This window comes from Myxine glutinosa, chromosome 5 (assembly GCF_964187855.1).
Source record: "Myxine glutinosa chromosome 5, kmMyxGlut1.1, whole genome shotgun sequence".
NCBI classification, from domain to species: Eukaryota; Metazoa; Chordata; class Myxini; order Myxiniformes; family Myxinidae; genus Myxine; species Myxine glutinosa.
In genome coordinates, this window is record NC_136265.1 from 165816467 (window position 1) to 165831892 (window position 15426).

At 44.3% G+C, this 15426-nt stretch overlaps 1 protein-coding gene across 1 annotated transcript in view; it reads right to left on the reverse strand.

Moving 5' to 3' along the window:
- Nucleotides 1-365: 365 nt before the first annotated feature.
- The window catches only part of LOC137426798 (cytochrome b-c1 complex subunit 2, mitochondrial), a 17486-nt gene continuing 2425 nt past the window's right edge, over nt 366-15426 (reverse strand). The window contains exons 4-14 of the mRNA XM_068115713.2: nt 14753-14817; nt 14582-14638; nt 11567-11691; nt 5736-5833; nt 5265-5322; nt 3604-3699; nt 3254-3450; nt 1495-1575; nt 1246-1322; nt 971-1124; nt 366-624 (exon numbers count right to left, since the gene is read on the reverse strand). Of these exons, the coding sequence (XP_067971814.1) occupies nt 541-624; nt 971-1124; nt 1246-1322; nt 1495-1575; nt 3254-3450; nt 3604-3699; nt 5265-5322; nt 5736-5833; nt 11567-11691; nt 14582-14638; nt 14753-14817 (1092 nt within the window). The 3' untranslated portion in view covers nt 366-540. The remainder of the gene's footprint in view (nt 625-970; nt 1125-1245; nt 1323-1494; nt 1576-3253; nt 3451-3603; nt 3700-5264; nt 5323-5735; nt 5834-11566; nt 11692-14581; nt 14639-14752; nt 14818-15426) is intronic.

Below are 15426 nucleotides of genomic sequence, written 5' to 3' on the forward strand. Positions count from 1 at the left end.
GAGAGAGAGGATGTAGGAGAGAGGATGTAGGAGAGAGGAGGAGGGGGAGAGGGGAAAGAGTGAAAGCATGGGAGTTGTGGGGAAAGGAAGGAGAGGAGGTTGAGAGCAGATAAATAATTATGGGAGGTGTAAGATGTGTGGAGTGCAAAAAGGGAGGAAGGGATCTCAAAAATATTGGTATTTTCATTTATACCAATTATTTAAACTCTTTAAAGTATTGAACACTCTGGACTAGTTTTTGGGTACAAGACAAAATATTTCCAATTTGTCACTTTGCTCACTTTTTCCTGTTTTATTGAAAGACATTCCCAGATCTTGTGCCTTCAAAAGTATGGAGAAGCCCAAGCAGGACCCGACACCAAAAATTAATGCAAGAAATAGTTTTCACTTTATTGGACAACAGATCGTTTGTGAACAAATGTATTTGATAAGCACAAGGGGTGAAAATGATTCCAAGCAACAATTTTCTTCACACTTGGCCTGCGAATGAGGTCGAGATATTGGTGACGTTTGGTCTAACCCCACCATAAGGCTCGAGTTTCACAGTTCATCGAGGCAAGGAGTTCGACGCAAATCACCAGAAGCCGCCATGCTCTTCTTTCCCGCAACAAACCTTTTCGCCACCTATAGGGGTTGGAAAGAAAGAAAGTGGGGGGAAATGGGGAACATGGGGGAGGTGGACAAACAGACAGGAAGACAAAATGATTAAATATTAGAGGCATCGCAAGGGATGGCTGCAGGAGATGGAAAAGTAGAGGTTACCTAAAATGGTGAAAGGATCTGAGTGGATCCATACAGGGGCCTACTATGGTCCACGAGCCAAAAGGAGCAGTGTGCAATCAATTGAATTTGCACAAGTTACATCACCAGTCTTGGACTGTGCGGTTTCTGCTTTAAGGCTTCATCAGCAAATCCAAAACAAATGCAGACAAATTTCTTGGAAACTGGCAAGGGAAAGGACAGCACTTACAGCGACAACGTCCGCAATCTTGACATTGCGAAGATCAGCAGCAATGTGTGCTGGAGGCCTGAAAGATGAAGTAGCCATCGCTTGAGAACCGAGCTCGTCCAACAGGCCAACACGAGTCTCCGCAGCCATTACCATCCGACTTGCTGCCAATGCCCTGGGAGTAACAAAAATTATAGAGAAGCTGGAGATCCCCAAGAAAAGCGAGGCCCTTCACTGATCTTCTACCAGCACTTCATTTAGCCTTCAACAGCACAGGATATGCAGTCATTCCCCACCTTGCACGTGCCACGTCAGCCTCCGTCAGGTTCCCATTGGCCACGGCTTTCACCTGCGCCAGCGCTGCTCGAATGACCTACAAAACAATCAATCGTACAAGCAACAGCATAATATGCAAAACAACAGTCCGGACACATGTATATCAATTTAAATCCAGGCACGCACAGGCAGGGACATTGAGGGATTTAAGATGCACTCAACACAGGGTGTACTTTTCATTTCAAAGTGCAAGTTCAATGTCTTCCCACCTTTATAGCTGCTGTGGGAGCACAGACGGTGTATATTCCGAAGAGGCCCGAGTCACTGTAAGCAAGGTTGAGGGATGAGACCTGCGCAAGGCAAATAATGTTCAACTGTTGTTCAAGGGTCATTGCACTTCGAAAGGGCTTTAAGCTACTGTTACATCATCGTTACTTTCTTTTTCTTGGACATTGGAAATCATAACAAAAAGTTAACGAAGCGGAAAACCTAAAGAAAAAGCAGATAGGCGAACGTGCCACCATAGTGGTTAAGACTGGGCCTTGTTATGGAGTAAACCAGCCCATATATATTAGGTTTGAAGTACCCAAGCAATCTGATCCATAGGTAACTGAATCCAAAAGTCCCTCTTTAGAGTGGAACAAGATCGATAAATCATATTGATTAAACTGAGCTCGATACACCAGGAGAGAGCCACGTTCAACCAATCACATAGATGCAACATCGGTACGACGCCAATCTCATTCTTCTACTCAGGGCTTCAAGACGGCTGTTCAGCACTTACTCAGGTCATCCCCATTCCACAACCATGATCTTTCATAACCCCATTAACCCTCCCCTTTCCTAGTTTCCAGTTTCTCCTTCCACTTCTGTGATTGAGACTTTGCAGCTCTATCCACTATGTTCACCCCTGTGTTCTCCACTTACCCTCATTCTCCCCCAGATCCCTTATTTCTCCAACATCTCCCTCTATTTTGGCCTTCATCGCTGTTGTTGGTGTGCCCCCCCCCCCCCCCCCTCTCTTTCTACTGTTCTTTTCATTCTGTTACGTCCTGATCCATTCTGTGTTCTCGCTCCTCCACGAACCTCAACAATTAAAACAAAAAACCTTCAACAACATATATATGACACTAGCACAACAAATTTCCTAAATAAAGCAAAATTTACCAATTGTTTTGCACCTGAAGCCTGGTGTTGGCTTCACGGTTAGGGTGCAGGCTTGGGATCCGAGGATCCTGGGTTCGAATCCCAGTTGATCGCCGAATTAATGCCAGGGGGGTTGACTCAGCCTGTCATCCTTCCGAATTCGGCAAATTGAGTACCAGCTCACTGGTAATTCCGTGTGTGTCGCAAGAGGCGACTAACAGGGTTGGTGGCAGGAAGGGCATCCGGCCATAAAACATCGCTTCAAAAAGGGGGACCACTGTGCCCAAAAAAGGCCAACCCCTGCTCTGCGGGGAAAAATGGCCTCTAAAGGTGGTTCTTTTGCACCTGAGAAGCACGGCATCAGTTCGCGTCCTAAAAACCTGCTCTGCTGCTCTTTCACATCCTCTTTGTTATTTTTACCCTGTCATTTGCCCGAGATCATCTTCCATTTATTTGGAAATCAGCCAACATTATATAATAAAAAAGGCATTATATAAAAAAGGTGCAAAAAACAATGACCTTAACTACAGACCTATCAGCTTCCCAGCCATCAGCAAGGTCATGGAATCCATAATCACAGTTGACATCAAACCTTCCTTTGCTCCAACAAAACCATTTCAGATCATCAATTCTGATTCAGACCAGGTCACTACCTTAGACTTGCTGCTCCTACTTTCCCAACAATAGATGGAGACCCTCAATGTCAGACATGAGATAAGGGGCGTTTCTCTGGCCAAATCACGAATGAAGAGCACAGCATAATTTTAAGAGACACTCACATTAAAATGAATGTTTACATCAGAGCAACAGGGTACGCCAAATGAAATATAGTTGGAATCTCTGGCATAGACGCCATTGAGCCAAACGGCATTTGAAACTCACCGCAAATGACTGTGCCGTCTCCTTGGCAACCGCATGCCACAGACGCCCTGCACTATGACCCCAACGAAGATTTGGCCCCATCCCGAGGACCTGCTGCAACAACAGGAAAGCCTTTGCTTCCGCAGTACCAATTGGAGCGGACTCCGCAACTACTGCAGCATGTACATACTCTCCGGAGGTTTGCTGCCGCACTTCACCTGAAAGCAGAGAGTGGCTCAGGCTAGACAAAGTCCCATTCGGCACCATCGGACATTCCAAGATGCATCAAACCGATTGCCTGTTATCGCAGGTATCCATCACAGATGGGCTACATAACCCAATCTCTTCTTTAACCCGCACCTGGCACTCACCTCCGCGATACTTGGCCTGGGCAATGGGAGAGCCACGTCCCCCACGCACGTTGAGGAACTGCTCACCTAGCTGCTTCAAATCCGCATGGCTCACACCTGCACAAATATAGGTAAGTACAAAAGGAACAGCATTTAAAAAATCTAATTTAGCGAGTGATGGAAACTTTTTAGTGAGTGATGGAAAGGTTACAACTTTGATGCTGATACAATCAATGATGATCAGCAACTTCAGAAAGTTATAAGCAAAGTTGTTTGCTACTGTCAACGCAAGTTCTTTGATCGATCAATTTCCAGCGGGGATCAGTAGTGTGGTCCAAAACTTGATTCTATTCACAGGAACAAACATTAATGCGCCGTTAAATTCACCAGCACCGCAATGTACCAGGTAAAAGAAGAATGGGAAAGACATGTTGTTGTTGTTCTTCTTCTTACCTGAGCATTTTGCCATTTTATGTTCTCAGCCAACATTTGAGAAACCCCATCCCTCAAGAAATCACTCATTGACGTGAGATGGTTCGATATCCTGAAGCTGCGAGATCTTACTCAAATCCTCGCGATTCTTCCGCCGGCTTTAAAATCTATCTTCTAAGATAAACACTCATTTCCTACTCGATTAGACCAAAGGTAGACTGAGGTAATGTTTTCACCCCTGTTTGCCTGTCTGTCTGTCTGTCTGTCTGTCTGTGAGCAGGATATCTCAAAAGGTTATGGACGGATTCGGACAGATTGTGGTGCACAGGTTGGTTGTGTGACGAGAACGAATTGAATAGATTTTGATGAGGATCCATATCCAAGAATTTTTTTATTTTTAAAGTGATTCTTTACCATTGAGAGATGAGGTCAAAATTATATATGGCATGATATTTCAAAAAGTTATGGACAGATTCGTACGAAACTGAGTGTACGAGTTGGTTAGGTGACCAGAACAAGGCGATTAGACTTTGGTTGGGTTCCGGATGCAGATCTGGCCTATCAGTGGGATATAAAGCCTGGTGTTGGCTTAGCAGTTATATTAGGTGGCTGTCTTGAGATCTTAGGGTCCTGAGTACAAGCCCCCGTCATGCCGTTGAATTAACAACAGGTGGGGTGACTCAGCCTGTCATCCTTTCAAGATCGGCAAAATGAGTACCAGATGACCGGTTATACAGAGGCATTGCATCAGCGGCAGCCCGCCCCCAGAAAATGATGCAACCAGCTGCACACATTCAGTCTGGCAGATCCAAAACATAAACTCTTCAGTCTGACAGAGGTACGTACTCTCTCAAGTGTCATTCTAATCAAATTCTGCCTAATTCCCTACTTGCATTTCGTGTCTGGCCTTGTCCAAAAAAATATTTTAATCCCCAAAAATAAGCAATTAATTACACACGAATCACAGATATACACTAGCACGAAACAAGGTAAAAAAAATCATCAAGCTCTGCTTAACAGAATCATTAATGAAAAATGTGAGTTACTTTAAATCAACGAAACAAATTAAGGGTCAAAATGGGAGGTTGCAAACTTGAAAGTTGTAACCAGACACAATGAAAGCCAAAGGGAAGTTTCAGAACAGATCGCTTGAACAATACAGATGCTCAAAATCATCTGCATTGCAATTTTGTGTTCGTGTCCCCCCCCCCACCCCCCGCAACACTCCCCATCTGACGACATTCCCTTACCAATGCCAACCAATGCTATCCGGCCGCTTGTGAAATGGTTTTGAACGAATTCTTGAATCTGTGAATGAAAAAAAAACAGCAATATCCATAAATGATTACAGTGGTTTGAATTTTAGTTACACGTGATGGATTTAATATATAGGCCTTAGAAACATACTCATTGGTACTGGACCAAAAACATACTCATTTGGAAAATGCCAAAAATCTTTAACTTTCACAAAGTCACGCAAAGCTGCCAATCTAAAGTCTCACATGAATGTAGTGCTCCACTCCACAATGTATCCCATGGCACAGCATCAAAAGAGCAGTTTTAAAATCCGCCTTGATTTCGATCGGCATCGAGCTGAAATTTAGAGGACAAGCTTGCGACTGCTGAACCACAATAAGTTAATTTATTTGCTAAAAAACAGGATTTGCTGCTGATGCTTTAGCAAAGATGGGGGGAGGGGGGGGGAAGCAATGGCTATGTACCATGGTTGGTGTGATGCGATCCACCATATCAGCAGGACAGAAGATGGAGTTTTGGAGCGCGTTCTTATAGGCCACATTGTGGAGGTTCTCTACAAGCCCTGGTGCAGAAGATGCACATGATGTTCCATCAGGAAAAGCAGACGACAACGTTTTCAAACCCCACTGGAATATCACGTATCCACAAGAGGCAAACCTTCCATTTATTATTCATTTATAAGATCACTCTTTAACTTTTCTCAAGTCTCAGCTGCTGCCACCATACACAAGGGTTGAAGTACTTATGCTTGAAGGGGGTCAGGGAGAGCTTTGGAGCAACGAGTACATTATACGGACAGAGAGTGAAGAGGATGGGAAAATGGGGAATGTCAGAATTCCACCATTTTTCATACAGAATAAATACAACACTCCACTATGTAACTCTCACACTGACATTACTTACGGTCTTATGTGAGTCTCAACCTTTCCCTATGTCCCGACACCCCTATCTTACTCCTCATCTCCTCCTTTACTTCACCCCAAAAGGGGAAACGTAAAATGAAGCAGAAACAAACTTTTTCCCCCAACCTCGTTTTCACCACCACAGGAGAACAATCCCAATTCAATTTATGTTTGTGTGGAGGCCAAAATATTTCCACTACAGCACTTAAGGTTCAAGAACAACAAATTGAAAAATTTACAATTCCAAAGGACCAAGTGATGTTTTGACATATCGCTAGAGAGGTACATAATGAATGGAAGATTTTACGATCATAAATACAGCATAGTTGTTGTTGATAACAGGTAACCAGTTATATTTTACCGTACATTGTGTAAATTGTTCCCACCTATCACTTTTCAATAGACTCTTCTCTAAAGCTGTTCATGTCCAACCATCACAATGTCCTTCTATTCCGCATGGTCATTATCCTCACATAGTGTAGCGAGAAAATGGATGGTGTCGTAAGGGCTTCGTCGAATAATCCATGGGGGTGTGAGTGTTTTATCAGAGGGATAAAATTTTGGAGCCAATTGTACGTTGCACTTTTACATGATGCCCATTATGAAAATTAATATATCACTCCAAAATCAAAATCTACCGTAAGCTAGATTATCGTGCTGTCTTTAGCAATGCATTCAATTCCCTGGTACCCCGTAATCAAATCTTCCTTTAAAATGTGTGGACCAATGAACTACTGATATTGATCATCTACTAGGTAGGCCGGATCTATAATAGTGCGTGAGCACAAGGCCCACACTCAGAAGGGGCCCATAGGCCATACCAAGACACTGTGGGAGACGGGGTTTTGCAATCGTGTGTGTGTGTGTGTGTGTGTGTGTGTGTGTGTGTGTGTGTGTGTGTGTGTGTGTGTGCCCATCTGTCCAGGCCATGAAATTGTGGAAGTGTAGATTAAATAATTATTCGACAACATCAAACATTCAACAAGCCTTTATTATGGGAATATGGAGAAAATAATTTAAAATTGGGTCAAAATGTGAAAGGGCAACGTCATGGTGACTATAAATAACCCTAATTATAGCCCCACCACAGCTCGTCAAGCATGAGATGCCCCATTTTTTTAAATCGCTTACGTGTTTATTTATTTACCATTGAGCTTCAGTGTGTCTATCCCGGCCATAACATTTTTACCAATTGAGCTTTTGGCATAAAATCTTCAAAATATTTATTATGAGAATAAGGAGAACACACATAAATAAAATTTACAATCTGACAATGAATATGCTGTTTCTGAAGAAATCATTTCGCCGAATCCAGAAGAAAATAAAGAAAACCTACGTGGAAAGATCTATTGCTGGTACACAAGTGGCAGTCACGTCTATCTGCAAGTTAAATTTGTGAATATTGTAAATGAAACCTGTACTGTGAGACAACCTGTGTGTCGATTACAATGGTTCCCAAATGTGTTTGGTGTCAGGCCCACAAAAGGTTAATCGAGCACTGCTACTAGGTATTGCGTGTACACTGCAGAGTGTACATCGTATAGGGAAAAATGGAGAAGATTGTCATGGGCCCCGCAACAACAATATGCATTTAAAGGCCATTTTCCCTGCTGGAGCGGGGGTTAGCCTTGCGGTCCCCATGACAATCTTCTCCATTTTGCCCTATTTTCTGCATCTCCCCTTGTTAACCCCCTTGCCCGCATTTCTTCTTCCACCATCTTTAGCCAGGTCTTTCTCGGTCTTCCCCATCCTCTACTTCCTTCTACATTCATTTCCATCACTCTTCTCAGCCAGTCACTTTCATCCTTCCTCAATACATGACCAAACCATCTCAAACTGTTTCTCTTCACAGCATCCATCACAGGCTCTATTCCCATCATCTTTCGCAATTCATCATTTGTCTTCCTCTCTCTCAACGATACTCCGCACATCCACCGAACCATTCGCATTTCCACCCTTTGTTGCTGCTCTACGTTCATTACCCATGTCTTGCTCCCATAAATCATAACACTTCTCACACACAGCATACACCATTCCCTTCAGCTTCAACGACACTCCCCTCCTCATCAGCACGCCACTCAGTTCCCGAAACTTCTTCCATGCACATCTCACTCCAGCAACCGTTGCCGAGTCTGATCAACCTTCTTCATTCAGCATGTCGCCGAGGTAGCAAAATGTTTTCACACCTTCCAGCTTCACGCCGTCTCCAAGATCCAACTCAACATTTCCTCCATCTGCAGCTCCCTCTGTGCACACCTTACATTTGAATGTAGCTGCCACACTGGTTAATGACCCTCTCAGACCACTACATTTTTGATGAACCCACTCAGTGCACATTGTACATTGAATGGAGTTCACTCTGACACCCTTCCTGCACACAGCACAGGGCCATTTCCCAGTTCTTTTCACCTCACCACATGCTTTACTACTTGCCATGACTTTCGTCTTTCCGATATTCACCTTCAGACCTTTTGTCTCCATACATTCCTTCCACTTGTTCATCTTTTCCTTCAGTCCATCCATACTTTCCGCAATCAACACCAGATCATCTGCATACAACAACTCCCATGGTAAACTCTCCTTTACGTTCTGAGCCAGCACCTCCATCACAGCTACAAATAGTATTGGACTTAGTACCGACCCCTGATGCACTCCCACCTTCACCTCAAACTCACCACTGTTCCCGTCCTTCGTCCTTACAGCTGTGCGCGCTCTTTTGTACATTGCCATCACTACTCTGATCAACCATTCCTCCACTCCTAACTTCCTCAATGCCCATGTCACTACTTCGCATGGAACCCTATTGAATGCTTTCTCCAGATCAACAAACCCAAGAAACAACTTCTTCCTCTTTTCCATGTACTTCTCCTGCAACTGCCTTACAATAAAAGCGTGTCTGTCGTACCTCTTCCTGGCATAAATCCAAACTGCATTTCATCGATCTTCACTTTCTTCCTAATCCTCCTCTCCAACACCCTTTCCAATACCTTCATTCCATGCTCCAATAACTTTATCGCTCGATACGAGCCACAGTCCAGAGGGTCACCTTTCCCCTTGTATAGAGGGACGAGGGTACTCAGTTCCCAATCCACTGGAATGCGGCCTTCTTTCACCACCAGATTACAGATCTCTGTCATTCTCTTCACACCCCAACTTCCTGCTGCCTTCAACATATCTCCCACAACTCCCGTCGGCCCTCCCGCTTTTCTACTCTTCATTGCTTTTATCGCTTCCTCAATTTCCTTCTCAGTTACCTTCTCTGCCGGTCCTAAAACTGGGTTACTCTCTATGTTGCCATCCCATTCATTCTCTGTATTCAACAGCAATTAAATATATCCCTTCCATCTTCCTTTAATTCCATCTGGGTCCACAACGATTTGTCCCACTTCATCTTTCAAGCAACTCACCCCCATCACATCACACCTCTCTTTCGCTATCTGCTTTGCAATCCTGAACACCGCTCTCTGACCCTCTTCCGAATCCAAGCGTTCTCCGAACATTTTCCTACATGCCTCCTGCGCCTTTGCTACCTCTTTCTTTGCAGCCTTCTAACTTTCATGCTCTGCTTTTTCTGCCCCCGTACCCTTCGCCTTCTGCCACTCCTTGAACTTCTTCCTCTTCTCGTCAATCCTCTTTCCAACTTCATCATCCCACCACCATGTTTCTGAGTGCCTCGGTGGTCCTTTTGTCCATCCACATACCTCACCAACGGCTCCCAACAGACTATCTTTCATCGACATCCAACCACTTTCAAGCTCAACCACATCATCCTCTACCCTACTCAGCCTATCTTTTAATGCCTCCCTTACTGTCAGCTCTTTCAACCTCCACACCTTCATTCTCGGTTGGTACTTCACCCGCCGAGCTCTCCTCGCACCTTTCACCCTTATGTCGCAGACAACCAAGTGGTGCTGTGAAACAGCCTCCTCCCCCAGGATCACCTTTGTCTCCCGGAGGAGCCTCCTATCTCGCCTACGCACCATCAGGTAGTCAACGGTTGTCGTTGACCCACCTGACGTGTATGTAACAAGCTTATTATCCTCTTTCTGGAACTGAGTATTACAAAACAACAAATCAGCTCCATCAGCAAACTCTAAAATCCTTTCACCTTCTCCATTTCTCACACCATATCCGTAACCCCCATGAACTCCCTCAAAACTGCCCATACTCCTTCCCACATGTCCATTTAGGTCTCCTCCTACCACAACAACTTCCTCATCTTTCACATTTTCCAACAGCTTCTCTATTGCACACCAGAACTTGTCCTTCTCTTCATCGCTCCGACCAACCTGCGGAGCATATCCCGAGATGACGTTCACCAAGAGCTTTCCAATCATCATTTTCACCATCATCAACCTTTCACTCACTCTAGTCACACTCACCACACTGTCTACAAACTCCTCAGAAAACAGGACACCAACACCATTCACGCCCTCCGGGCACCCTTGCCACACAAACTTGTATTTCTGTGCCTGCCTACCCTTCACCATTCTCAAACCACTTCCCTTCCATCTCGTCTCTTGCACACAACATATGTCCACTCTTCTTCTGACCAATACTTCCACCACTTCTCCTGATCTCCCTGTCATTGTCCCTACATTCCATGTCCCAAACCTCAGAAACCGATCTCCACTTCGGGCATCAGACGTTTCGTCATCATAAATGGAGTGATTTACACCCTTGCTTGCTTGACTGACATGAATTGACTAAAACCACCGTTTAGAGGCCATTTTTCCCCGCAAGGCGGGGGTTGGCCTTTTCGGGGACCGTGGTAGTTGTTGTTTTTTGGTCCCCTTTTTGAAGCAATGTTTTACGGCCGGATGCCCTTCCTGACGCCAACCCTTTTTGCCGCCTTCAACGACAAACAGGGAATTACCAGTGAACTGGTACTCAATTAGCCGACCTCGGAAGGATGACAGGCTGAGTCAACCCCCCTGGCATGAATTCGGCGATCGACCGAGATTCGAACCCAGGATCCTAGGATCCTAGGATCCTAAGCCGGCACCCTAGCCGCTAGCCCAACACCAGGGATCCAGGGAATTCAGGAAACCAGGGAATCCAGGGAACAACCAGGGAATTTGAATTGACTGAAGGCCATAAAATCAACAACAACAATAACTTCACTTTACTGCAAAGAACATAGAAAACAAACATCAACCACGTTAGCTTTGGCTGCCCACTTGCATCCAGTGTTCATATGTGTATTTTTATCGCACATACGTGCCATCACAGAATTATTAGAATTCCGTGCGTGCCACCATACACCGATGCTGGCTGCCCAGGCACCCCCCAGAGCCCCAGCCTTATTACTAGTTAATTACCTCCTATTCCAAAAAATTTACAAGAACACTGTACAGGCAAATAATTGACTTTAAAAAACTTTCAAACTGTACCAATTTGTGGGCTTTGGAAGGCGAGTGCCTTTTCAAGGCGGACTCGTGCACGGACAGTGGCAAGTTCCCATATCCGAAAGTCCTGTGCGGTCGTCACATTCACCAAGTATTCCATCAACGTCTCACTGAGGAAAACAGTACGTATAACGACAATTTGGTTTCAATGCTTGAGGAGAGAGAACACTCCCATCTCTGGTCTCATGCTGTTAGTTTACTGCATCCCTCCAGCTTCCTCATCTTACACAAGGCTAAGTGTTCCAATAATAGTAGTCTATGACATTGTAAAAACTAGAACAATGTGACTGTGTCGCCAATATGCCTCCCCATAGTCCCACAACGGGTAGATGCCATCACTCTGCAGATGTATGGGTGTTGGATCACGTTTGCGAAGTTTCGTGTTGTTCGGATAAGGTTAGTTTTTCTATCAAAGATGGCTGCCAAACCACGTGACCTATGACATCATCATTTTAAAACTATATGCAACAGTGCTGTTAGATGATATTTGTAAAATGTCGCATCGATAGGGTGAGCGGTTTCAGAGATACAATTATTTAATATTTTCCTTCAATCCAAAATGGCATTTTTTTGCTGGTATACCACTTCACCTATGATGTCATCATTATCATGCTTTTGTTCCCAATTCGGAGTACTTGACAATTTGCAAAGTTTCAAATTTTTCCATTCAGCGGTTTCCGAGAAATAATTTTTTCTTTATTTGCTTTTAATCCAAGATGGCTGCTATACCACGTGACCTATGACGTCACAATTATCATAAAAATTTCTGCATGGGTGTCACTCCTAACCTGAAAGTTCCATCTCAATCGGACATATGGTTGCTGAGAAAAACGAGGTTTAGCCCGGACGGACGGACGGACATATGGATGTACGGACGGACAACCCGAAAACATAATGCCTACAGCGACTTTGTCGGCGGAAGCATAAAAACAAAAACGACGCATACACACCATATGCTTGGGTGGATGTGACACTCAAGGTTTTTCTTCTTTTGTATGCAGCACAAGGCTGTGGGGTAATATCATTGGCTGACGGCGTGGCTGTGCCGCTGATGCAAAGCCTTCGATAGGTTAGGGCAGGAATTGGGAAATGGTTCAGGTTGCCGGTGACGACTCGCCTATTATTTGGGAAGGATACCGTGGGATCCACCAACTACTCTTGTCAGATGGAACGCCCGTTTAACGTCCATCGGAGGGACGGCACACAGATTGATGAATCACCCTGCCTGTGAAACACCGGGTTGACAGTTTATAGCTCAGTTTAGATTCTAACCTGGGCTAGACAGCTTAGAAGCGAGTGTGCGTACCTCCAGGCCATCCTGCTAGCCTTACCCACACCAATGGCACTTTTCCACCGCACCATACCGTACTGTAACCAAAATCCGTTTGCTCGTTTTTCCATTGCCAAGCGAACCGTACCGTACCTAAGTAGTTGTGCTAAATTTGGTTCCTGCTCTGGATAGGTATCAAGCGAGCCAAACCCAGACCTATTGGTGGAGCTAGCAATACTGCAGACCGTTGATTGGTCAATCACAATCGTCAATTCAGGATGAAAGTGAAAGGTAGTCGTAATGTTACTAACTATATATGAAGGCTAACGTAACATATTGTACCTGTATTATTTGTTTGCGCCGACGAACAAGGCCTAAATCTTCGTTGTTGGTCTTCATAATCGTCTGCAAAAGTTTCTTCCTCATTTTAGCTTCCTCTTTCTGGCGTCTTTCAGCTTCTTCTCAAACACTTCCTTCTCAAACCAAACACGTCCCCTCTCTTTTTGCATTTCGCTAAAAAAACTCATGTTCAGATAAAACCAAAACCCGACGAAGAAGTAAAACACCGCTTCAAGTTCCTCCATTAGTTGCGGAGCTGTTTACAGTTTAGTGTCGCACGAGTAACTAGAACACCACTCAGTAGAGCGCATACTCCCGCCGTGGGTCAAGTTGGAATAATACGTTTTGTTTAACATCCCCTCTCCCCAAAACAATAAATGAAAAAGAAAGTAGGCCCCAACTGTCAGAGAATTTATTTTGATTTATCTCGGAATTAGAGGAGAAAAACATCATTAAAGAATAAGAATAAAAGCTTTAATGCGGTAAAACAGAAAAAAAAAAATCCCCCAAAAATTCCCCAAAACAATTCCTGGGTCCAGAATAATATCCTGAGCTTCACCAAAAACTAATCAATTCTTCCTTATCCCAAGGGCAATCATCCCACCAACTTTCATCCAAATCCGTTCAGAACTTTTCCAGATATCTTGTTCACAAACACATGAACATACGAACGCGCACACACACACACACACAGACACACACACACGGACACGATCGAATGCATTACTCTCTGGCGGGAGTAACTAGAACGGCACTCAGTAGCGAGCATACCTCCGCCAGGTGAACATTTTACGTTTTGTATCCCAGAGTGGACCAGAAAATCACAAAACAATCAAACATTTAATCAAAATCATCCATCCATAACTTTTTGAGATATCCTACTATATATCGTTTTTGGCCCTATCTCCCAATGGTGAAGAATCACTTAAAAACCTCTACTAGCCGGATCCGAATCCAGATTTTCAGCAAAATCTAATCATTTCGTCCTTATGACAAACGCTACATCTCTGCCAAATTTCGTCCGAATCCGTCCACAACATTTTGAGATATTTTGTTCACAGACAAACGGACAAACAGACAGACAGGGGTGAAAACATAACCTCCATCTACCTTTGGTGACGGAGGTAATTTCGTCACCACAGCGGTCGCGTTTTTTTTCCGTCACTTCAGATAACTCCGCCTATTTTCACGGTTCTGTTGTGCGATGGAAAAACGACACAGGGATTACCGTGCCGTACCGAACCGTACTGTGCAGTGCTGTGCCGTACCGTTCTGTGCAATGGAAAAGCGCCATAACAGTTATTGGTGGTGTGGCACATGACAAAGTGCTAATGTGCACGTTAAGACCCCACAACCTTATCACCTACATCGGAGGCGAATACCAGACTCACACTTTGTCTTGCAAGCAGTCAACAGAGTAGATCATGTGCTCTCGGCCTGAAGATACACTGCAAGGAAAGATATATGGTTAATGTTAACTACCATGTAAAACATGCATATGTTCACTACACTTGAGAAACCTAATAAACAAAAATGGATGCCATGTCATGGCAGTAACTCACTGTAACTTCCCTCCAACGTCTCCAATACCACGCACGATCCTAAAGCTGGATGCTCCCTTGGTGTTCTGCAGAGCGTATAAAAAAAACACCCACAAACACAATGAACGAGCACAACTCCCAAATTCCTGGGAACACTCACCGAATGTACATTTATATAATTATATATTAATCTGGTTTCGCATACATCTAAAATTCTCGACAAACTACTTCTTTTAAAATTCAAATTTTTCAAAACCCACTTGTGGGAAGCCTTTTTGCACGTCTTTTTTTGAACCAACTGAACAGGAATGACGATCAACTGAAGGGACCAGGAATTTGTTCCAAAGTGCAAGCGATACCTCACCTCCATTTCACAGGACACCATGTGATCTTTAAAGTGCACCAACTACCAATGCTGGCAGACTGCCACACAAGGCTCAACGTCCTTCTGACGGACGGCATACACACTGATGTATCGCCCTGTGTGCGAAACACCAGCGTGACGGTTTATAGTTGGGTCGGGATTCAAACCCGGGATAGACGGCTCAAAGGCGAGTACGTATACCTCTGAGCTATCCTTAAAAAAAAATAACCACCTTTAGAGGCCATTTTTCCCCGCAAAGCGGGGGTTGGCCTTTTTCGGGGACCGTGGTTGTTGTTGTTTTTCGGTCCCCTTTTTGAAGCAATGTTTTACG